General features: G+C 41.8%; 1 protein-coding gene across 1 annotated transcript in view; it reads right to left on the reverse strand.

The window, feature by feature from the left end:
- The window catches only part of lyst (lysosomal trafficking regulator), a 41,455-nt gene extending 17,399 nt beyond the window's left edge, over nucleotides 1–24,056 (reverse strand). The window contains 19 exon segments of the mRNA XM_022743670.1: nucleotides 636–764; nucleotides 856–1,054; nucleotides 1,138–1,275; nucleotides 2,034–2,183; nucleotides 3,064–3,237; nucleotides 3,742–3,987; nucleotides 4,586–4,776; nucleotides 5,536–5,696; nucleotides 5,782–5,955; nucleotides 6,069–6,682; nucleotides 7,446–7,555; nucleotides 8,113–8,179; nucleotides 8,304–8,515; nucleotides 10,213–10,366; nucleotides 12,958–13,143; nucleotides 13,255–14,203; nucleotides 17,399–19,508; nucleotides 20,477–20,567; nucleotides 23,865–24,056. Coding sequence (XP_022599391.1) covers nucleotides 636–764; nucleotides 856–1,054; nucleotides 1,138–1,275; nucleotides 2,034–2,183; nucleotides 3,064–3,237; nucleotides 3,742–3,987; nucleotides 4,586–4,776; nucleotides 5,536–5,696; nucleotides 5,782–5,955; nucleotides 6,069–6,682; nucleotides 7,446–7,555; nucleotides 8,113–8,179; nucleotides 8,304–8,515; nucleotides 10,213–10,366; nucleotides 12,958–13,143; nucleotides 13,255–14,203; nucleotides 17,399–19,508; nucleotides 20,477–20,567; nucleotides 23,865–24,056 — 6,247 coding nt within the window.
- Between the last annotated feature and the right edge of the window lie 1,306 nt (nucleotides 24,057–25,362).

Below are 25,362 nucleotides of genomic sequence, written 5' to 3' on the forward strand. Positions count from 1 at the left end.
TTTTTGGACGTCATCTCATTGCATTGTTGCACAGTTGCTGTTATCACAGCCAACTCTTTCATTTATACAGCCCTCTCCCAAAGTTATAAAGTGCTTTACAAGAAATACAAAGGAATTAAATTCAAAAAGCACAGTTATGACGACAAAAGAGGCTTGTAATTGTAAAACTGAGTGGGGCAATAAAAGATAAAAGAGGACAAAAGGCATAGCTAGGAAGATATATAGGATGCATAAAAAAGATGGATTCTGTGAGAACTACTGTTATGAGCAGCAGTTAGATTACATTTTTAAAGTAAAAAGTGGAGGGAGATGGGAGGGCGTTTCACAAACATATAATGACCTAATGCTCATACATCAGCTTTTTCCCCAGAAATAATGGTGTTTACATTAGGTACTTAAAATAAAACTCTGGTGACTGTAATTCATCACAGAGAGAAAACAGGGCTGATACAGCACTAAACACGTTAAACAGATTTCCGTTGTTAGAGGCACATGCACTCATAAAAGCACTGCTGATCTCTCCATTTATAATGTCATTCTACGCAACAAAGTGAAGGTTTCTATTTAATTATCTTCACTGCGATTGGTGCAGGGAGCCCCTCAAGGTCAGTGTAATGTAGTTAAAGCAGCTGTACCTTCGTGGGGAGCATCAGTGAAGACAGTTGGGGAGAGTGACACCACAGAGCTGCTGGCAGACTTCCCTCCACTGTTGGAGTGTCTCAGGTACATAATGGACTGCACCTTCTCTTGGTACAGCTTCCCATCTGACAAACAGAGACATCAAAAGAACTCAGTGCATTAAACTAATGGCACTTTGATACAGAGGTGCTGCTTTCAACTGCGCTGCTTCCTCACCTATGTGTAGCGAGAAGTAGAAGCTAGATGGAGTGTGGCAGACGTAGGTGTTGGTGGGTGGGTGAACAGCCAGCAGGAAGTTGTAGATCAGTTTGAGAAGGTCCATGTCCGGAGGTGACCCGAGTACCTCCTGGATGATTTTGACGAATGACAAACAGACTTCCTGCGGGATGGCAGTCAGATGCTCGTCCCGATGCTCCTTAAGACAAACAAAATGTTGTTAGTAACAGTCTCTGAAAAGAGAAAGGGTATTGTGACAGCAGGTTCGTTACAGATACCCACCTGTAACACCTGGCAGGTGAGCAGGAAGCGATGCACTACTTCAGCCTTGAGGAACTGACGGATGTTGAAGACCTGATGAGGGTGGTGCACCCTGATGAGGATCTCTAAGGCAGCAAGCAGTGTTTCCCACACTCCGCACTGACAGAAACAACACAAACGGTGAATGAACAGAGACAGATGTGGTTCTTCATCATCTAATGGTGGGGTTGAGCATCCTATGCCTCCTCATCATAGTGAACCAGTGCTGCACAGAATGCAAATCTAAAGGGACTCATTACTGTTGTTTCTCTGATTTTATCAGTGATTATTTTTTCCAGTATATTATAGATACATGAAAAATACAATTTGCAGTGCAAACACTTCAGTTTAACCATTGGCCAGACTGCATAGTTCTTAGTCTAGTCAAAATTAGTTTATCGATTTATCAATTTACTACTTTTAAATTCTGGGTATTCTTTGAAGAAACATGGTAAAAATGAAATCAATGAGCCTGTGACCGAGAGATGCTTCTGTGTATGAATTTATTACTCGCTCATCATTACATGATGATGTTTTGAACTTTCTGCTTTTCTTTGGGGATTCGCAGAGCTTGGGTTGAACAAGAAATCAGTAATGGCATCTGTACGTCTCCTGTAGGGGATAGAACTGGCTGAAACTGCACTAGCAGTATTTTCTTTTCTTACTTTGGTGTATTACTATATTTTCACGTCTCATTGGAAAACAACAAATCACCAGATCTTGGAAAAACAATATTTGGAAATAAACCTATGCAGATTACCAGTTTATAGTTTGAGTATATATTTGGCTTTATGGCTATGTTATGTAACGCTGTATTTATTGTCTTCATTTTAGTTTATGACAATCAACAATCTGGGCTGCATGATGTGTGTGTTTACCTCAGCCTTGGCCCAGATTTTCCAGTCCAACAGGACGTCTGACAGAAGCCTGATGTCCTGCACCACTGCGATGGACTCGGTGTCCAAACGAAACTGCCCATCGTCCCCCAGGACGAGAACGGGTCCACTGCAACACCCATCCAGCAGAGTCTACAGAGACACAATATGGCCACCACATCAGAAATACAGCCTCTTCTACAGTGTTTCTATAATCTACTGTTCACTCTAATCAGACACATACCTCAACATATCGATAATCACTATCTCTCCAGAAACAACCTTACAGTGCAGAACCACAGACAGGAAGAAAATCAATAAATTCTCCATGAAATTTTTTGGAGCGCTTATCACTCTGTCAAAACCAATGCCATTTACTCCCAGAGCAGCCCTGTTTGTATTGATCAAAGTCTATCATTTGTGACCAGCTTCACTGCAGTGGTCATAAATCTTGCAGTCCTTTGGGTCTCTGGAAGTCTGAGGTAAGACAGAAGCTCGCAGTCTTATCCACGGTTAGTTACATTATTTATTGTCTGACAAATGAATTCAGTTACAGTCCAGTAAAAGGATTTATTAAATTACATTCATTGATTTTATTTTACTGTGTTTTAAATGGTATAAATAGAAAAGTACAAGTGAAAAAAAATCCAACAACTGTAACACAACACATTCCTTTTCATATAGCAATGAGTGTTTGATACATTACACTACTTTATCTGTGCTATACACTTCAGTATGTGCAAGCCTAAAGTGACAAAAACAATCAGGACTGCTGTGTGACTCTGCAAGAGCTCAGTGTTTCATCAAGTCAGACAGAATCCATTTCAGCACACAGCCATCACACAGCTCAATTACAGACACAGCCAGAGGGTCAAGTAACAGCAGGGTCACCGACACCGGCTCCAAGAGGCACCGGAGTGTTGGGTTGGATCAGATTCATGGTGAAAACAAGTGGTGGTGAATATGCTTTACCGCACACATCAGCAAAGGTTGTTGGAACAGAAGACAGCAAAGCATTCAAGGTGTGACTCACTTTTAGCATATGATATCCCACGATGCATTTGGACTTTATGAGGACCTGGTGGATCATAGAGTAACCATGGTAACAGTCCATCTCGTGGATGCGGTGTTGGTTAAACTTGGACAGCGACAGCAGCACCTGCAGGGCCAGAGCCTGGGTCTTCTCACAGTCACTCAGCTCCACCGTCTGGACGCCAAGAGCCCGAGATGAGGGATGAAAAGAAAAGAGGTGAGAAAGAAAAAAAAAAAAACTGAGTCAAATGTGTGAACATGAACAATGTAGGTCTGCAGATGCATTTATATGTTGCTTCTTGCATTATTCCACACAGTTCCTGCTACAGTAATCATGTTCTTGCACAAAAGAGCCTATTATCAAACCTTGTCTTTAAAGGTGACACTCGACTATGATCTCAACTGACAGGTGCAACAACACTAATATGACTTTCCTCCCTCAGGTTGAAATTAAAATAATTATTTAGGTCACATTTCTAGAACAGAATGAGAAGTGTAGCTCATAATACAGTTCAAATACAAACAAGGTGATTATTTTGAAATACTTTTATTCATACTTTTATTCATATAATTTTTTTGTGGCTTCATGTATATATATATATATATATGAAGCAGTATATAAACTTCAAAATAAGGAACTCTGTCTCTGCAGCTTTATTAAAGATACTGATCATCCCACCTGTGCAAAGAGGAAGACAAAATTTCCTGTTCCTCCGATCTTGTGCAAGACGCTCTGCAGGCCTTGGGTTTCAGTGGGTAGCAGAGCTCTGAGGGCGTTGGGCTCCAGGGAAACACTCTGTACCTCTTTGGAGCTGAAGGGCCGCTGGGTAACCACCGTCTTGGCCTGACCCTTCAGTCGGATTACAGGCTCATAGATAGTGTAGACTCTGGGGCTGCTGGGGGCATACACTACTGCCAAGCTCTCCTGTGCAGAAACACAAAGCGGACAATTAATTGTCATCTTGTAACTTCAAATAATTCCTAATATTAGGTATATAGTAGATATTTTTTGTAATAAGTATCCTAACTAGCCTCTAGCATGGATTAACACGTGGGCTTGACTAGGTCAGAGTATAAGAGAAGTTATTAAGATGTGGAGAGGAAGTCATTCATTCTTCTTGTCTCACTCCCCTCTTTTCTTTTTAATCAGCTGTGCTTTTATCAACATGGCTATTAGCATTTAATGGGAGAAAAACTATTTTCAGTCTCACTGAAATAGCTGCAGCTTAACTGTAATAGCTTTTTCCATTGGGGGAAAAATGACTTCCTACCACGCTGTATCATTAATGACAACTAATTGGAACAGCACATTATTCATGCACCGTGAAATGAAACAATAAATGAGACATAGGAGGGATTTGCTATGCCTACAGAGCGCTTGAATCACAATGTAAAATTACAGGGTTTAACAGCAGTGTCAATCTGCATTTTAACAGAAACCTGCGAACAGATGAAACAACACTAAATAATTGCTTAGTGTATTTCATATTTTTTAAAGTGCATGCTGTGTGTTGTTGACATACAACCAAAGCTGTTGTGTCCACATCCTTGCTCTTCATCAGAATCTCTCGTACATGCTCACACTTCAGCCCTTCCAGAGTGACAAACTTGGAAAATGTCCCACTGGGCTTGCCATATTTGCAGGGCATGATTGAGGTGAGGTCAGGTCCACTGGTGTACAGGTAGAAGGCTTCCTCAGATCCTATTCTAGACCCTGAAATACACAGAGAAACATATAGTTGAATATAAAATATAAATATGTTTTATATGAAACTTTGTTCCATTGTTGAGACATCTGGGGAGTTCTTCTCTTTGAGTTCTTCTCTAAAAAATATCTTGGCATTTTGGATATATCTTTTATTAGGAAGCCAAAAAAATGAATAGTGAGAAATTCGAAATGGACAGTGAATCAACCCCATGAGTAAATGATTTATATTAGTGCATCAATAACCCATTAACATATGATCTATTGCAAAGTGAGACCCTTATGGCACCATGGTGCACCTTGATGTTTTATTTCTTGTTCCCATGAATCTTGCAGTCTGTCTTTTCTGCTACCCACGATGAATTCCAATGACAGCTGAGAGGCTAAAGCATGTATGAAGACATCGTTTGGGTTCACAGGTTGGGATCGCCCAGACTACAAGCCATTCACGGCCAATTAGAGGCAACAAGAGAAGTATTCACTCAGCCTCCTGAGAGAATGCTGAGTATCTGCAGCATGCCACACATTGCACCAGACACATCCTTTTACTGCCACAAGACTGGGTACACTGTTAAAATACAACTGCACCACAAACCATTTATGTACAGTATGTACTGTTTATTTATAAGAGGTAATCAATGTACCACAGGGAGCAGCACAGAGGACAGATTATTATAAATTATATAAATGATTAAAACAGACAGCATGTATGCATGTAGGGTCTGACTGAGAGTAAATGTTAAAAAAAAAAGTTAACAGGAGTCCTACCATTGAAGAGGAGCACAGTGCCCATGCTCCAGCGCCCACCCTGCTTCAACAGCTCCTCACAGGATGGCGCACAGTGGCCCAACATGCAGAAGGTTTTGTTGCTGTCAGATGATAAACTTGATTTACGGGGTAGGGTGTAGTCCAAAGAAACCTCACATTTCCTACAGAAGAGAGCAGTTTTAAATTGTGTCCACTAACTTACCAGACTGCCAGTCTCTTACTGTTGCCATTACACATGTTCCTCACCTGATACCACACACCCAAACAACCACGCGGCTATGGATGTTCTTCTTGCCCTCTGGCTGCTGGGTGTAAGTGAGGCCGAGGTGCTGCCACTGGCCCGGCCTGAGCAGCCCCTCACCAGAGTCTGCCTGTGCCAGCAGTCCTGCTTTTATCTCATCGTTTGGATCTATACAAATTCTGAAGGAAGAACACATTACAATACTTCAAGGTTAATAAACTATGAATACTTAAAAAGTAGTAACCCATTGTTCCCTCACGTCTTTGAGGCTGCAGTCTACAATGGAGCGCACCTGAATGTGAGAGACCCTGTAGAGAAGTCTGCCCACACTTGAAGCATCAGTGCCTTGGAGCCCATGGACAGAATATGAATGAGGCCTTCCTCTACTAATCTTGTCCCAGCCTGAGAGGAGCCCTGGTGCGACTCAGCTGCAGGAGGGTTACTCTCTTCTGGAAAACAACAACAAACAACTCAGAACCGGTTCATTTTTATGAACATCAGACATAAAAGGTCTTAGTGAAGCTTCAGTTTCTCACCCTTGTCTTTGTCCCCGTCCTTCTCCTCCTGCTCTGCCACCCTCAGCCACATAGAGGCACTGAAGCCACTGGCCATGTGGGGCCAGCAGTTTTGCCCTACTAGGGGCAAGTGGAGAGGAGCGATGTGCCAGGGAGAGGAACGGAGGTGGCATGGTCGGTACTCGGTATCCCCCTCTCTGCGTCCAGGGGACAGTTTGCCCTTCCAGAGCAAACCGACACTTTTCCCCCCAACAGCACCATTCTGTCTGGAGCCAGGGGACGACCCTCCTGGTGTTGAAGCCCCAAGGATTATTGGAAAGGTCAGGTAGTGGAGAGGTTCAATATTCACGTTGGCCACAACAACTTGTAGCATACCCTTCAGTAAAATCTCCTGGCAGATAAAAAAAATAAAAAGCCAGTGAGAAGAACAGTTTATCATTTTAGATTTGATAAAGAAACACCAGACAGATGTGTGCTGACTCTGCATATCTATAAAATTTTCACCATGTTTTTTTTAATCCCCAGATGAAGTAAAATTAATAAAAATTATATCCACACATTACTTAGTAGTTTAGTTGCTGTAACTATGTGATTCATCTAAAATGGCCGAATTAAACCTGTGATAACCCTGTGAGTCTTGAAAAAGAAGCAATAAACTATCCATAAATAATACAGCAGAATGCGGAAAAACACACTGCTTTTAAAACTGAAAAATCTGGGTGGCAGTGCAAAAACAGCAACACAATCATAGTGGCCACTGCAGTCACTGTCGTCTCATTTTTAAGAGACGGAAAACACAGGTCACATGTCATTATATTCACATGGTTAAAAATACTCCTCTTCTCCCCTCTGGAAATCTAATTCTTGGAGACAGGTTATTGATGATGTCTGCGGCCGGATTCCAATTAAACACAGACCTGTGGTAATAGGTTGAAGCACCACATCTGTTCCACATTCACTGGTGTTAATTGTATATAGAATGAAGTGGACCCAGTGGAGCATTATGTCTTTTAAAGAACCAAGGAGTAAGAAGTGAGAACATGGTAACAGGAACAGAAAGGATGTGCAGACACTGTGAACATAAGCTATCAGTGTCAACACCCTGAACGTAAGCTAACAGTGAATTGTTGAGTGACTGATAGGGTGCTATTTACAGTAGGTGGAGTCTGCTCCAGGAAGAGTCGAATCAATAGAGCCAGTTCCTCTGCTGTGATTCGCTGGCTCACCATGGCAACCAGCAGCTCCACTAGCACAGTCTGGCAATCTGAATGTAGATCAATGAAGAGCATGTTACGTAAACAGTTTTCATTCACTTGGGCATGCACCAGAACACAACAGACAAAAAAACAAACATCATCACTGCTTTGCTATCAGCGAGAAAAATCTTTGGTAAAGAAAAACAAGTCCACAGACAAGCACATTAGATACAATATGACATATACGAGTGCTTACAGTACACTAAAAAGTATAGCGTTTGAGGGATTGTACACAAATTGTTCTAAGAATTATTAATATCAACCATACTGTATTTTATGTTTTATCCATGAGACACCAGTCAAATTGTCAGAAGCAGGAAAGCAGGAATTTTATTTTCCTTAGCTCTTTCAATTGACAATATCTTACAATGCCATGTGAGGTACAACATAAATTTGATACGTTTTAGACCCTGAGGACCCAGTTGAAATGTCAGCAGCAGGGAAAAAAACACATCCAAGGAACAGAGCAAACTGAGTGTTCCCAGCTTTTTTTCCTAGATGTCACACATGAACAATATCCTACAGTGCCAGATAATCCAAAAATAAGCCAGGAGGAATAACAAACCTGTAAAGGAGGGGTCTGTTTGGCTGAGGATGTTGTGGAAGCCAGACAGAATGGTTTTGACTCCTCCCTGGGAGGACCAGAAAAGGGGTTAGTCATATTCCTCACAGCACAGTTGAGGAGAAAAGTAAGACAAATATAGACTGGAGAGGCAGCTAAGAGTAGTACAAAGAGGAAGACGTGGTCAATCTGACCTGGTCATAGAGCAAGGCAGCATTGCGGGGGTTGGCGTGTACTGCATCCAGTAAACTGTGAAACACATGACTCAGAACCTCCAGGTCTGGGGAGCCGGTGGCGAGAAGCTGCAGCTCCATTGTGCAGATCTGTGGGAACAGCAGCATGCCCTGCCTGGGCCCGTCCGCCACCGCTGCAAACTCACGCAGCACGGCAGACTCCACCTTCACTCCTAAGACAACAACCAGGACAAGATCAGAGACACAACAAGAGACTCACACATGGTCATGGAGAGATGCTAAAGGTTTCACTCACTGGCTCACATGCTAACGCAGAAACACACACTGACAGGTTGTGGGTGGTGTTGCTTAAATCCACAGGCATTCCCTGCTTCAGCTCCAACCTCCCATCTTGGAGGCAGCTCATAAAAAAGAATTAGCCTCAGTCTTGTGCTCAGCCTCAGAGCAGCATGGGAGTCTCCCCTTGATTTACAGGAGAGCAGCCCAGCAGGCTCTCATGCAGCTACTGGGACCTCCTTTATTAATGGAGCTTGCTCTCTCTCCTTGTACACAACTACACAGTTTTCCTCATCTAATACACTCACACATTCAAATACATACATACACACCTTTAATACCACTTTACGTTAAATTCAGATGCTTCTGTTTGGTCTGAGTTTGAATTTAATTTCAGCAAAGCACCGATTTGCAATTCATGTGATTTTTGCTGTGTTTTTGGAAAAGAAATGTAATCTTGTAAGTAAGTGTAAACACAGTTAAAAGACTAGGAAATGCAGACTACATAAAACATTGACGTAATACGAGTTATGTCATGCACGGGATTGTGAGGAAAAATGCGGTTATTGGAGCCAGAAAACCTTGATTTGGCCATGAAGAGGAAAACCTTGGGAAAACAGATATATTTAGTATTGGACCAGGATGTTCAATGTTAAGGAGAGATAAGCTGTTTGATTTGGATTTGAGAATAACAACAGAGAGGTATAATTGCCAAAAGTTAGAAGAAGAGTTAATTCATTCATTTGTCTTGCATGAGGTCTGTGTTAAAGATTGACTGTTGAACAGGACGTAAGAGTTTTTCAGGAAGTTGAAGTCTCCATTTGATGGGCACTTAAAGTCACAAGATTCAGCTCATGAGGCCACAGCGTGTAGTTGCCTGCAGTTGTAAAATGTAAAACAATGACTCCATTCTGAGGGGATGAAAAAGTAAAAAGAATATAATCAGGCCACGTTCTTAACCTGCGAGACCAGAGTGTGGAGGCAGCGCTGATACAAGAGGCTGTTGTGAGGGGAAAAAAACATGCAGGCTTGTTTTCTGCCATGTCATTTGTATGCAATAAAACTAACTTGTCATTGCTAAAATAAGTTCCACAGCCCATCAAAGGAGGATGTGGTTATTACACGACACCAACAGCCCTTATCTGCATATACACTTCTATTTAATATAAAATCTTCCAGTGAATGCAGTAACGCATAAATGTATTGAATTATCAATTCAATAGTGGGAGAAACAAGGTTTCCCAAGGCAAAAAAAACAACAGGTTTAAAGGTTGAGACCAATACATGAACTCTCAATTCATCAAGATTAGTCTGTTGACATTTATCACCAACAAAAACAAATGGTAGATGAGATGGACTACGTGAAGTAAAAGTGATTTACAGAGTTCTTAAAATAACCCCAGGGACGTAAAAGGGTGAAAATTAATCTGCAGTGGATAGTTACAAGACTTAAAAGTAAAGTAAACAGTGCAAATAATGTTAAACCTGTCTAAGCTGCTATTATTTGGAGCAGTAAGGTGGGTAGGTTAATGGGAGTAGTAGAGTGTGAGTGTGTGTATGTGTGTGTGTGTGTGCATGTGCGTGCGTGTGCGTGTGTCTGTGTGTGTGTGTGTGTGAATAACGGTGGACCTACCTTCTTCCTGCTTGGCCATGTCCTCAGGATTGCTTTCGCTGTCAGCGTCGTAGCCCTCCTCCTCCCCTGGGGGCTTGACGCCACAGCTCTGCACTTCGTCCACCTCCTCTGACAGATAGTCTGCTGGGGCCACTCCCTCCACCAACACCTGGAGCTTTGGACAGAAAGAGAGTGCGAGAGAAAGAGTGTGACAGAGAGAGAGAGAGAGAGAGGGAGAGAGGGGAGGAGGAAGAGAGGAAACAGTCAGTTCAATACAGTCCAAACATAACCAAACCTGGTCAACTGTCAAGCGGTTTGTAAGATAAGAATCATTTCAAAGACTTACTCAATCTTGTTTACAAACCTTGACTAAAAATGTAATGCTAAAACATACTAAGCATGACAAGCAGCGGTCTTACCACTAATACAGTGAATAAATTGCCAACAAAATGTTTTCAAGTGATGTGGAAGAGAAAATAAAGTACAAGATTGTGGTCATAAGACAAATATCAGCTGACTTGTGCAGCACTCACACAGCCCAGTTCTTGATGTGAACAGTAAGTCATCATATGTATATACACACACACAGACACACACACTCACACACACTCAGACACACTCAGACACACACTCAGACACACTCAGACACACACTCAGACACACTCAGACACACACTCAGACACACTCAGACACACACTCAGACACACTCAGACACACACTCAGACACACTCAGACACACACTCAGACACACTCAGACACACACTCAGACACACTCAGACACACACTCAGACACACTCAGACACACACTCAGACACACTCAGACACACACTCAGACACACTCAGACACACACTCAGACACACTCAGACACACACACACCCACACACACACGTAAACAGTCTAAACCCTTTACTGTTCAAAGAACAGGCTTACTTTAATACACACATCTATTCCTTTCAACATAAAACTTGGCAGCTGTGATATTCAATTGCAGGTGAAGTAAACAATTCAAACAAGAGTCCTTCAGTGTACAAACTTGGTGGCGGAAGACTAATCTTGGAGCTTCACAGCACACACTTGCAATGGTTAAGTGAACGTTACACTCTACTGGGCTCACTGGGAAAGAACTAAGCTCTTAGGAAATAGGTAAATCTATTATATAAAACGCTAAATCCTCCTATGTTGGAACAGGCTTAGTCAGACAGGCATTTTAAGACTTGTGGAAAACACATCTAAGGCTGTGAGACAGGAGGCACCCATAACCAGGCGGCAAGTCATTTTAGTGAGGACAGACAGACAGAAAGTGATCATCTTTTTGCAATTTATTTTTTCTTCTGTATTCATCTCACTTCCTGGAACATATAAAAGCAGTTGTATGTCTGCTCCAAACCATATATGGTCTTGAAAATCTTTCATTAATGTAGCCTACAGAAATGACAGTGTCACTGTTGAGGAGGCAGAAGTTGCTGTGATGTAAGGATTTTCCTTTCTTATCTGGCCAGTCATTGTTGTGTGAAATTATCGACATGCGTGAATATAACCGATTTATTTTTTATGTGCTCATTCATACTTTAAAAAGTTACACTAACATGAAAATGTTTTAAAACAAAGTAATCTCTTTGGATGTCAAAATGAGGCCATGCTTACATCCACTTTATTCTCTAAACAAGTGCCATCATTATTTTGTCTGCTGTTTTGTTGCACGTCAGGGAGATAACAGCTGCTTAGCAACGTAGTGCTAGTGGCCATACACAGATGCCCCGAGGACTGACGATGCTTGGCTGGAAAATGGTTTACCTTTCATTGTACATTTGCCTCCTGAATAAACACCACTGCTCTTTATATTTTGACATGGTGTTCAGCTACTTCTCAGCCAAAGAAGCAGCAGGTAATACAATGTGGTAACTGAACACAGTCTGCTTCCTTTTACTGGGAAAAAAAGCAATAAAACAACTGTATAGGGAGTATGCTTTCGTTTGTGTTCGAATTTACTAATTAACTCCTGTGTTGATCAATCATCCTGACCATAATTGTCTTCCTTGAAAGCAGCTTATTGGGCACAATGGGAGATCAGTTAATATCACTGGGTAGCACACAAGAAGATGCAGTTTGTTTCTGGTCACATTTCCCTGTTTAAAAATTGTGCGATCTCCCTTGACTGTCTCTCGTTCTCACCCCTGCCTGCCAGCCTCAGAGGCAATTGCCCATTTGCCAACTTGCTGAAATTAGTGATTGAAAAATAAAAGAGCAAGGGAAAGGCAGAGCACAAGAGACAGAGGGACTGAGCAAACAAGAAAGGGAAACTTAACAGAAACTTATTTATGTGGTCCCTATTTCATTGCAATTACTGACGATTGGTATTTTTGGACATGTAATGCCGCTAGTTGACAGGAGAGACATGACATGATGGAAGGAGATACAAAGCAAAGTTATCTGGTGGGCTGTGAACCAGGGATGTTGCGGTTCACGGTCGGTGCCTTAAATCCCTCGGCCAACAGGGATTTGCACATAAGGTGTAAATATTTATAGTTTTAATTAGACATTTGCTTCATTTTATCAAGACTAAAACTATGCAACTCAGCAGAACAGAAACTGATTAGTAGAGAAACATTTTGCCAAGAGCTTTACACCGTGATGAACACTGATGGCACCTAGCTGCAGAGGAATCAAGTGTCTTGATGCCTGACTGGCTATAATCTGAACTGGCCTCTTGATACATGAGTAGCTCAAATAACTTGATAATATAAAAAGGTGCATGTAACACTCACAGGTTCTCCAAAGGCAGGACTCACCCTGTCTGGCTTTTCCTCAGGGGGCTCAGGACAAGATGACACCTCAGCCAAAGCCACTCTCAGGAGAGAGTCAAAGAGAGGAACAGCAAGGTCAGAGTTCACCACCCCTGAGCGAGAGAGCTGGTCTCTCACCTCAATCAAGGTTTCTTCCACTGACTGGAGCTAGTGATGAGAGGAGACATAACAGTTTAACTGAGACCAGGGTAAAAGTGCTTATTTTTGTGGTTGATGTGGTTAGGGATTAGCTGATCAGTGTGATATGAAGTGACATACCTGATAAGAAAGTTCAGGCTCTATCCTCTGCAGGGCTGAGTTCGCACTGTGTAGACAAATAGCCAGCAAAGCCTCCAGCAGACGAATACTCTGAAGCTGCCACTCTTCCTCCAGCTTCTTTGCAGGATCTTTGGTCTTCCCCTCAGCTGGAACGGTGCTGAGGGTGTCGGCTGAATCATGAGTTGTCTCCTCCGCTCCCACTGGAGTGGCTGGCACTGTGGACTCAGGGCTGCCTTTGCCCTTAGCATCCCTCTTCTTCTTTGCCTTCCCATCCTTGGTCTTACAGGAAAGTTTCTGAATTACCATGGCCATGAGGCGCAAGCAGACATCCAGTCCCCCTAGCCGGAAGAACTGCCTCTGGAACAAAGGGCTGGCCAGATAGATCCACCGACACACTGACCAGACATCTGCAGCACGTCGTACCTGCTCTTTGGAGGGCAGAGCCACACTATCTGGGGACAGGTAAGGCAGCCGCCCACCAAGCGGTTCACTAGCTGTACTGTCATACCCTGATGTGTCCTCAGAGTCATTGGCTGAGTCCCGGTCAGAATCAGCCTCTTTGCTGACACAGAGGAAGGCCACACACAGGAAGAGGTTGATAACATGAAGGTGGGTCTCTGCTCGGCTGCGCCCTGGTCCACGGCCTTGCCCGCTCCGGCTCTTATGACGTGGATATGCCTCCTTTAGGCCTTCATAGAACTTGCTGAGGCTCTGTGGGCCTTCTCCAGCCCCTCGCGACCCCAGTTCCTCAACCAGACCCAAGACAGCTTCTCTTTCTTCAGCATCAGCATTTTCCAGCTCCTGAAGCACCCCGTAAACCTGTTGGTGTCCAGCGCCAATGATCAGAGTCTCAAACACCTTCAAAGCCAAAGAGCGGGTCTGGTCCAGGTAGACGAGCTCTGTCACCTGATTGAGCCCGTTACAACTGACGAAAAGGTCTCTTATCACCCTGTAACATAATAAATAATAATCAAAAATATTAAAAACTAAGCAACTTAAAACAGAACATAAAACACTACACACACCAAATATAAATATGGGTAATTTGTAACACTTTAATGCACTATGCCATTCATTCACATAAAAATTAGCCCCAGGAAGAATGAGCTATGCTTGTCCCTCTTACTAGCCATGGAAGGGATAGATTAAAAAAAAAGGTATATGTGAACTCCACGGGATTAAAATCTAACAAAGTCTACAACCAGTCAATCGGAGGAAAAGCCACTGCCAACACACAGTACCCTTCACACTAGGTCCATCATTTATTTCACTTACTCCCTTCAGGTTGCAGTTATAGTTCACCACCTTAATTAAGTCAACTTCTGTTAATATGATAAATTACTAACGTACTTTATATATTGTTTTTGCTTTGTGATTGTTGTTGTGTGTCTCTTTGACCGAGCCACATCAGTGATTCATTTCTGTCACATTGTGTCAAAGTTATCTGAATGTGAATGTGTTTAGTTAGCAAAACAAAGCTGAAAGTTAACCTTTTTAAATTTGTTTACTGCTCATATACAAATTCCATCGAGGCAGGGGTAAATAATAAACTGTGTCACCTCTGAGTGAAGGTTAAATCAACATTTGGTGAGAAAAACATCACTCTAGAGATGTGCTGCTATTACACGTGACTAAAATAAAAACACATTAATCTCAACACGGCACTGTCTCCGCAGTATGATAAGGACTTGAAACAGATGTTCATTTGAAGCTTTGAGCTCAGTGCATGAAATAGATAAATTTCATAGATTATTAACTTGCTGATTTTTTTCTCTAATTCAAACCCTTTCTCCAGCCTTCCTCTAAATTAATGTAGAGTTGATTGATTTTGCTTTTTCAGAACATTTCCTCTTTTCATTAGTGGTGTGTAAGTCCATCAGAATGACAATTCATTAGCCTGCATATTTAATGTTCCCATCTGAAAAATATGGAGTTCTGTTATGCAAGAAGCTGTAGGAGCGGTGCAAGATGATGACAAGGCAGGCAAGATGTTCAGATGAAGTACAGCTTTGAGAAGATTACTTGTCTTTTAGATCATCTTGCAACAACAATTTCTTTTCACTTGGCATGCTTTTAAATCAATGTGTACACTGTATAAAAACAGATATAAAATTCTGTAGCATTAGTTGACCCATTTATGTGAAGGTTAAATAAAAAGTTATCAAATTAACCTTAGTAATTCAATACACTTCTTGAGTTTGTGAGACCACCAAAAACTTAACAATTTAACAACCAAACAATGATTGTTTGGTTGTTTGTCTCCTCCCAAGCTACAAAAATTCACATCAGCCTCAGCAAAGCTTAAAATGATTTTTCAGCTTATCTAAATGTTCCTTACTCTTTGAATATACCATGGATGTGGGTGAATATTTACCTGGTCTCAACAATTTGATCTATAACATGACAATCAGATGTTCCTTCAGACCAGTAGAGAGTGTGTATATGGTCAAATATAACATATAGGATACTACTGGGCCCAGAGACCGTTCGGGTAAAAAAACACTTTATGTCAAATCTGCTGTTTGGAGAAGCTTTGAAGCTGATGAAAGCTTCAAAGCTTTTATTTTGACAGTTTTAGAGAAGCCTGAGATGGAAGAGTGGGACAAGGGAGAGAAATATTTCACTTTGGATATCCTGTGGAACTAAAATATCCATCCATACTTTAATAACAAATATAACTAGTAAAAGCTTTAAACGTAAATGTGCACAATCAAATGCAACTTAGAGGAGCACATACTTGATGGATGATCAATTTTTCCTCAAGGCCAAATAATCAAACCCTAACCTTTTTCAACCAAAACAATACATTTCATTTTGGGTCACCTGATTGTGCCCTTTTATTAAAAAAACAAACAAACAAAAAAAAACAAAAAGAAAAAACCCAAACCAAAACAAAACAAAATATCTCAAATATGTACATGGCCCAGCAGATGGAGCTGTATAGTCTAACCTAATGAGAGTGATCATGTGCAAGAATGCGCCGTTTTGTCATGAGTCTAGGTATCAACCTAAACTTGATTATTTTGACATTGCCATTCAATAAATATTGCAGTTTGGTTGCCACTGTCCAAGGCTATACAGAAAAATGTGTGTTTTAGCAGTAGTACATTGTACACATTTGAGCTACCACTGTTTATTTTTGTTATCATTTACCTAGTGTGTTGAAACCTGAAGTTTCAATAAAGGTGTTAGACAGTTAAAAGCTGTATGAAGTGGAATTCTTAGAGCTGTTTTGAACAACAAAGAATAAAGAGGCATTACACTTCTATAGCTACTTGGCAGCTTAATTAACAGCTGATACTTTTCTGTGCCCTTACACAGTAGTGGATTTTTTTAGTTTATATATAAAAACCTTTACCTGCTGCCAAAGTACTGGCTCTTGCCTCACTCACACCTTAATTGATATGCTACAGTAGAATGTATAATTTGTTTATCATTAATAAATGAATCATGAACAAAAAGGGTTTTCAAATGTGTATCCCTGGTACAACCAATTTGTCATCATCTCAAAGTGAGATTTTACTGACTATAAGACTGGTATAATGATGCCTTTTACATAAACATTAGGATTTAAAATTGTTTCCATGAGTCTTTTGAAAGGGCTGAGATGAAAAACATCCTGGCTGTAAAGACTGAAAGCCAATCAAACCTGCAAAGAGCAGAAAACCACCGAATCCTCCATCTCTCACTCAGTTCACAAAGCTGTGATAAATTATTGATTAGCATCAATTAGCAATGAGCTGGAGAGAAAAGATCTAATGACAAACAACCTACAAGTGGATTGGGTTTCTTACTTTGCGCTGGTTGATTATATTTGCTTTGTGAAAGAAAAAGGAGCAGAATCCATTTCCTGAGTGAGAAATCTGCTAAAACATTTTCAAATCAAACATCTGAAATGAGAGAATAATCTTAAAACAGCATCTCAATGTTTCAGAATATTTACTTAATAAAATAACGTTGATCATTTTTTGGACAGTTTGCAGCAACACGTCTTTTTGCCTAAAAATGTAAAATATAAAAAACATTGGGCACAATCCTAAAGTTCAGTCCCTTACGACAGGGATAACCCAGAGTAACTAAAAGAATCACTGAAAAAGATCAGACAATCAGAAAATGATCTTAAACTGATGTAAAAACAGCTCACCTTGATTTGAGTAGGGCAGGTAGTGTTTGCAGGTATATGAGTAGTATCTCCACAGGCAGGCACTGTGTGTGATAGCTGCAGACCTGAGCACAGACAGTGGAAACCCCCAGCTGCTGGGCATGGTGGGCCAGCTCTACCCCTCTCTGCAGCACAGGGTTGAAGATGTGTGTGTAGAGTTGCCACTGCACTATAGCATTGCCTCGCAGGGTCAGGTGGCACACATGGCCAGCTATCTGCTGACTCAGCTGCCAGTCCTCACCAAACACTAGTTCTTGATAGGCCTCCAGAGCATTCCACTTCCACAACATGTCCTCTGCCCCCCCTCCACTTGGCAGAATACCCTGGGAGCGGTAGCACAGACTGGTAGAAATGGATGAAGGCTCCCCTTGCTGCAGGGTTTCCTCCAGGCCTGGCAGCTGACTGCTGTCCAGAGTGCAGATGTTACAGGAGGCCAGTTTGGCTTTCTCTGAGGGCTGACCCCCACCAAGCTGGTCTAGGATCAGTCGACCCAGGACACTGAGAACATGAGACTGGTAACTACGCAGACCGGGTGCTTGGAAGGCATGCAGCAGGGGTCCTACAACTGAGCGAGGGTCCATACAACAGCAGATTCCGACAGCCTGAACCCCAGCAAGTACCTGGAGAACAGCTGGTCCACTGGGAGAGAGGCGCTGCAAGAGCCGCAGACATTGGTGAGCACATGCAGCCAGGCAGCAGCAGCGCTCAGGGTAACGCACCGCATCACCCTCCATCCCGTCCTTGCCATCTCCATCCTCTTCAAAGGGGTTGCGCCTGGCTGCCTGCTTGAAAGCAGAGACAGGCAAACCCGACAGGTCTCTGTGGTGATGCAGGAAGTGTGAATATTCACAGCGACGATGACGGCGTCGGGCACACACAGACTGATGCAGCTGCTCTGACTTTGCCTTCTTGACAGCGCTGATGATCTTGAAGACCCCTGCAATGAGACCTCGTAGCCTCTCTGAAGCCTCACCTCCTACTTCAGAATCCCTCGCCCTGCCAAGCCCCTCCAGCCGCAGAACTGTGGCCTCAAACAACTCCAGGCCGCGGTGCTGGACAAATTCATGGATGAGCTCGAGCGCCTGGCTAAAGAAAAAGGGGTTGGGTGTGGAAGCCTGCAGGCAACCCAGCAGCACTTGTAGTACTCCCTCTAGAAGCTCTGGCAGCAGTAGTGCCCTGTGGCGATAGCGAGAGAATGAAAAGTCATCCTGGACTTCCTGCAGGGTTTTCTTGGGCCGGGGAGCAAAAGGGTTAGTCTGTCTGTCCAAGCAGCTCCGGATTTTGAGGGTGGCTCGCAGCAGGTCTGTCAGGCTGCGTCTAAGGCTGTCTGGAAGGGTTTCACTCTGACTCACATCTACTGACATCAGGTGCAAGATGGTGCGTAGTAACATCCTCTGGACCAGGGCGATGGGCTCTTCGGTCCAGCCTCCAGCAAGCTCTTCTGCCCCTGTTCCACCTCCACCCCCTCCCCCTGGACCACAGCAGTCACCAAACTCAGTTAGGATCTCAGTGAGAGTTGGTACAACACTGACCGCCAGGCCAGGGTTGTGGTTGATGCTCATGTCAAACTTACACACCTTCTCCAGTAGGGAGAGCAACACATGGCAGAGATCAAATGGTGAGTTTTCCATGCGGTTGAATATTGATATTGCAGCTGGGTCAGTCAGGGTTTCAGTGTCTACTATCTGGGACCCAGGGGCTCGGGGATGTGGGTATGGTGCACTCATGATTTCGGTAGTGGTGGTGCCTGCGGTGGATGTTAACTGTGAGGCCTCTGAACGATGATGCTGACAGCTTACCCTGATGGTGGAACCATGTGATCTTCGAGTCCTTGCACCGCCTGGGCCTGCGACAGCTTTGTCTTCAGAATTTGCTTCTGAATCTGAGGTAGAAACCTGGGACTTGCGAGCATCCTTCACAGAGTATCTCTGCGCTGTTCTGCGCGACCGCCTTGACTTCCAGGTGCCACTGCCGACACGGGACCTCTTCCCAGAGTTCTGTTCATCTGTCGCAGCTTTCTGTCCTGCTTTCAGAGGGATAGCCTTCACCTCCCGGCTAAGGAATACCTCCAGTAAGGACGGCAGGGTGAAATCTGTCCACACACAGAAACACGTGTCTATCTTATTCTGGATGTACACATAGACATACAATACCAAGTGCACTTCTAGATATACATACACTGAAGTAATATTAGGTCCAACCATGTTAATGTCACATTTTAGGATTTGAGACTTAATGTTCCAATTTTTTTAAGCACTAGCCTGAAAAACATCAGATTTTTTTTTAGTTCAAAAATACTTTTTTTTTTTGAAGAATAACCTCAGGAACATAAAGCTCATCTGCATGTCAGCAGCCATGGCCTGTTTGTTAAACATCTTCAGTGAGTATGAATTAATTAAAGTAAAAATGTCTCGGGTCCATGTTAGAGGGGATCAGCAGTCCTGTACTAAATGCCAGTGTCATCCTGAGGTCACAGGCCTCTACAACCACACGTCCTCTCCACTTGTGTTACTGCTCATATTTGTAAGACTAAGGTTTATCATACTGCAGTTGCTGGTTATGATTAAAACTGATTCATCCATCTCAAAAGGAGCTCAACACACAGTTTGCAGTGTTAAGCACATAAAACCAAACTATAAATAAGAATGAGTAATTTGATGAGAAAACAGACCCTGTTTACAGTTAAAAGCAATGTTCACACATTCCACTGCCTTCACATAAACCCACCAAACCTAGCGCTGAATGACTGCCAGTAGCCGTCAGTGATAATGATACAAATATATAAAAAATAAAGAAAGCTACAGAAATTTCTGACCCATGAAACACAGTCTGCATTTCAGTTCATCTGTACAAAGATATTACTGTTTGCACATCACAGAGAACTGTAAAGCATAGCTACTTTTACACGCATAAAATGAAGTATATAAATTGAAATCATTAGCTACAGATAAGGAATAAGAAGTAGTCACATGCCATCACAGCAGAGCACTGTGAGGTATGTACTGTTAACATCAACCTTTACATGAACAAGTAACAGAGTAAGTATTTGTGAGTACTGACCTGGGGCTTTTTCCTCCTGCACAGGAATCTTCCAGACCAGTGGCAGTAGAGACAGCAGCAGAGTGAGCAGCTCCTCTCGACAGGTCAGCTCCTGAGAGGACAAAAAAAAAAAATCACCCACAGAGAAGTTACCTGGAAATCCTCCCTGCCCCTCTCCCTTTGGTCACACTCTGATGTCACAACAGGACACTCCCACCAAGACAGACTCTTGTCCATACTTAAACAAAATTCCCTTCAGCGTTTCGCCACTTTCTACAAAGAGAAATCACACACTAACATTTGCTTTTTATCTGAATTTAATTATTTTCCAAAAAATGCTTTTCACCCCAGCTAGTCAGTTATTTACTTGTGTGCATTTAGTTCGCTAGTCTTCTGCGCAAGTGGGTCAGAGCAATGTAGCACCTACATGACAACTTTACTTCCAAGACCTAGGGGATCTCATGTCTGACCAGGGCATTCCTCACAGCAGAGAGAGAACCAACTCCTTCATGTGTTAATTAAAACAATCAACCTACTCCTTCATGTGTGAATTAAAAAATGATCAGCTTGCTGCCCAAGCAAGACCATCAAAACACACAGTATCTTTTTTTCACTGTATAATATGATGTGTATTGACAGAGTGCATATCCTGGAATAAATCATTACATTTTGTTTAATCACTTTAATTACATGATCATTTAGATGTCCAAAGTATATTATATTCAACTACTTCTTGTTTTTCTAATTATTCACATATAAGCAATGCCACTAAGGTTGTGCAGCTCCATTAATCATTGATCTATCAGCTCGGATATAGTGTAGAGGGAGAGAAAGTGAGAAGGTAATGGGTCCGTCACTTTTGCTGTTCATGTATAATCAATGGCTGCCGGAAATGATGACATTGACTTATGAGTTACTAATTGAGTGACTCACTAATTAAGTATTTTTTTCACTAGATACTTTCTCTGGTTATTTACATAAATACTTTTACTTCTATTTAGTCATAGTTTTTGGAAACTCTGACCAAGTGTGACTGTAAATTATACTGCTTTTTAGCTACTAGATGTAGCTTAGTATTTACCATTTGGATTATTCAGCTGACGATCCCTCTGTACCCAGAGATGAGAGTAGCCTGACATTTAACACTTGGCCAGTTGAGAAAAAAAGAAATGAAAAATCTCAAAAAGAAATCCCTGTTAGCGCAGACAGACATCTGGTGGCACAGGGAGGGAGTATTTAACACCATGATGGAACAAAACCAATGCAAAATAAATTTTCTACTAAATTCAAACATGTTTTGCAAGGCACGTGCCTGTCTAAATAAACAAATGTTCATGAAGTGCCTGACCCTGACTGTCACTATAGGCTTGACTCCATTCAGGCCACAACTGACGCACACAGCCGACACACACAGCTGGAGCTTGTGATAACGCACATGCACATGAATGCATTAAATTTCTGTAGTGAAAGCTCCTATTAAAAGAGAAAATATACCAAGTATGTGTGAAATTAGCAGTATGAGGCCATGGGGACACTGACACACATGGTCACATTCATAATATTATAATATTTCATCCCGTAATGCATTTGTTACTCCAAGTCAGAGCATTATGACTACTATGTCCTTAAGGGACACTGAAAATGACTGAGCTCAGGATCACATCTGGAGCCTTTTTAAAAACAGATCGGTAATTACATTTTATCAAAAGGCAAACCATGACTGATTGGTTTCTTGCCCAAATCCCGTTCTTATTTTACCAGTCTACCTCAATGATCCTGACACACTGTAGAACTTTGAATTTTGTGGGTATTTAGCTAGTTTATCCACTGATGTTGCACTTTCTCTAAAGCTCATTTCAGATGATTAGCATCAAACCACTTAACACCTCATAAAATCATTACAGAGTTTCATGTCGCTTGACTCCTGAGTCATCAACAGCAACAAATCTGACGAAGGGAAACGGTGAAGAAAGAGGACAAACCCTAACACTCAGAGGTCATATTGTTTTCAACTATGTGCTGGTTTCACACTGACCTTTTATGTGCATCACTCGACTTGTCATGTGAAAGCCCCATCAATCACTCTGGATAAGAGCATCTCTGAACTTGTTACTTGACCCCGAAAAACACGCACAGATCAGATCAATACATAAACACACTGAGTGTGCTGCAGCATGGGCTCTGCCTGTGAAGTCTGCAGACCAGTTTATCAGTGTGTAGGCAGAGGAAACACTGGGCTCAGTCAGAGCCCAACAGAGTGCTTACAGGTGGATACCTTTGCCCTTCATGGTACAATATTGTCCACACCATATCTGTAACATCCATTTTGAAATAGATTAGCACTATACACATATTTTGTGTATTGGATGATAAAAATATAATAAAGACATACACAAAAAATTATACGTCAACTGTTCTACATGGATTTGCTTATCAGCATCAACATCTTGCATGCAGCAGCAGCAGCAGCTGAACTTTCTGCAATCAGTCAGACAATAAAACAACATGTGGGCACTGCAGAGCTCATTTCCTCCTACATATAGCCACCCTACAAATTGTAGTAACACCAACCATATAGACAACATTGGCCATGTGGTGGTGTAATAAATGGGTAAAATGCTTAAGAGTTTTCTGGAAACGAAAATGGGCATTCAGTTTCTCATGTCCGAGTTCAGGTGGAAATGTAAGCATCTCCTCATGTGAAAAAAAGTTAATAACGATGGAACAGTGGGAATTTAAAACTTAAAATATACAATATGTCTGTACATGAAATTATACAGCATCTTTTTATTGCATAACCTATTTTCCACCACGGAGTTTTATTGCACTGTGGTCATTAAATACCCCTTTAATCCTACCAGCTACTGTCAGTCTAATGTTTGCATAATCTTTGTTGCTTTTAGATGTGTTCATTACACTGTATCTGTACAAACTCTGTAATTTCCTTTTGATAAGCAGAGATTAGTTGCAGCAGAGGTCACTGAGGCTTATGTGCAGAAATTTGAATTTGTCATGCAGATATTGAACAACTGAATGAAAAAAGTTTAATACATTTAATACACTAAAAGCAGCAGCCAACAGTTCATTGTGAATATTACTGAATTCAGCTACAGTATAAGCACTTGTAATTTCAAACCTGCAGGATTTCAGTTCTCTATGAGAGCAACACGTTGGGTTACCTCTTCCTTGTACAATGGGGATCTTTTTGTGACCAAACAACAGTTGAAATCACAACAGCTGCAGTTGCCCTCGCTGTAGTTTATGATACAGTTTATGATATGTTTATTTGTTGCTGAAATGTTATAGAAATGGAAACCCACATACTCTTCAACCTCCGCTGCTCGTACCACAGTTTAAATACACAGTCAAGTCAACAGATTGGATGTATGAGAGCTTAGCTTTTCCTTACCTGGTCAATGATTGAGTCCAGGGTGCTGAGCAACAGGAAGCCCCGTCCCCTGACCAGGTACTCCCCCAGTGCCACCATGTGACTCTCCTCCTCATCTTCCTCCCGTGCCTCCGCTCTCTGGGCCACTGCGCTGCATAGTTGATGTACATCAGTCAGGAACTCCCTCGCCAGTGTGTTACTGGCCCCACTCATGTCTGAGCTACAAGAAAAGACGTAAACATGATGAAATTGTGGCAGAATCAAATTTTCTGTACATCAGTACAGACACGCAAAATACTTTGTAGGATTTTGAGGTTGTCCTTCACAAGAGGAAATCAAACCAATAGGTTCATTTTTACATAGCTGTATGATCTTTAATTTTATACTCTAAATAAAAGTCATGAAATTGTTTTCGTAGACTTTAATGGGCATACTGCCCCTTTAAAAATATCAGGCAAAGCAACACACCTTGTTTGTAGCTTGATTCTGATTTAACTCTTAACAGACACATTCCTTGGCAGTGAAAGGAAACCTTAACAGATTTACGTACAGTAGAGAACCACTAAGAGTTCATCTCTTAGTCTCAAATAAACACTGTACTCACACTTCTGCTCTGATACTGTAAAGCATATACAGAATTTGGAACTAGCAGATACAGATATAGGCCATCTCTTGCTTTGTTGATACAGTTTTTGTGCTCACTTGCTTTTTAGAAACAACACCTTTTTCTCAAAGTATGCTGAGATGGCACTGTAATGGTCTAATTACCGCCATAAAAGCAAAGAAAATAATTTGAAGAAAAAATAGTTTGTCAGGGATTTAATCTGTAGATGACAGTGCAGGAAAACAGTGGTCTAATCATCCTGTTAGGGTCACATCGATGGAAATGCCTACATACTGACCTGAAGTGTGGTGAGATGAAAAAAAGGTCAGTGCCCTCAAAGCTGAACACATTGTGAATCAGGTTGTTCCAACAACATCCATCTCAATAAGAAAAGACTATTGGTCTGGTCATGCATGTTAAGAGTCAAACCTTGAAATCTAGACTCATGTAGCTTGAAGGGAAGTGAGAAAACTGACTTATGCTACAAAGAGCATTCATAGTGCGCCTCCAAGCTAGCATCCTTATGTCTACCACATTTTCCTCTAAAAGTCACTGACAATAAGCTGTAGCTCTCAACAGGAAACATACTTCACACATCTCTCCAGTAATCGTTGAAGACACAAACACCATTTACAGGACAATCCCAATTACACAGCTCAAAGTGAATTTGTCAATATTCATGCCCTAAGGACGGAGCCATTACTAATTCCACCAGACTGTAACCAAATAATTTAGTGTTCACTTTTACATGTTTACATTTCCGCAGTTTAGGTTCTGCTCTGGTCCAAACTGATTCTGAATATAATGATAACGCAAGAAGATGACGAAAAAGTACTGAGATAATAATTTCTACGCCAGGAATCTCCACTTAAAAAGAACAAAAATTAATTTCGGACACTCGACTCTATAACATAT

The sequence above is a fragment of the Seriola dumerili genome, unplaced genomic scaffold, assembly GCF_002260705.1.
Source record: "Seriola dumerili isolate Sdu_G_001 unplaced genomic scaffold, Sdu_1.0 BDQW01000073.1, whole genome shotgun sequence".
Lineage (NCBI taxonomy): Eukaryota > Metazoa > Chordata > Actinopteri > Carangiformes > Carangidae > Seriola > Seriola dumerili.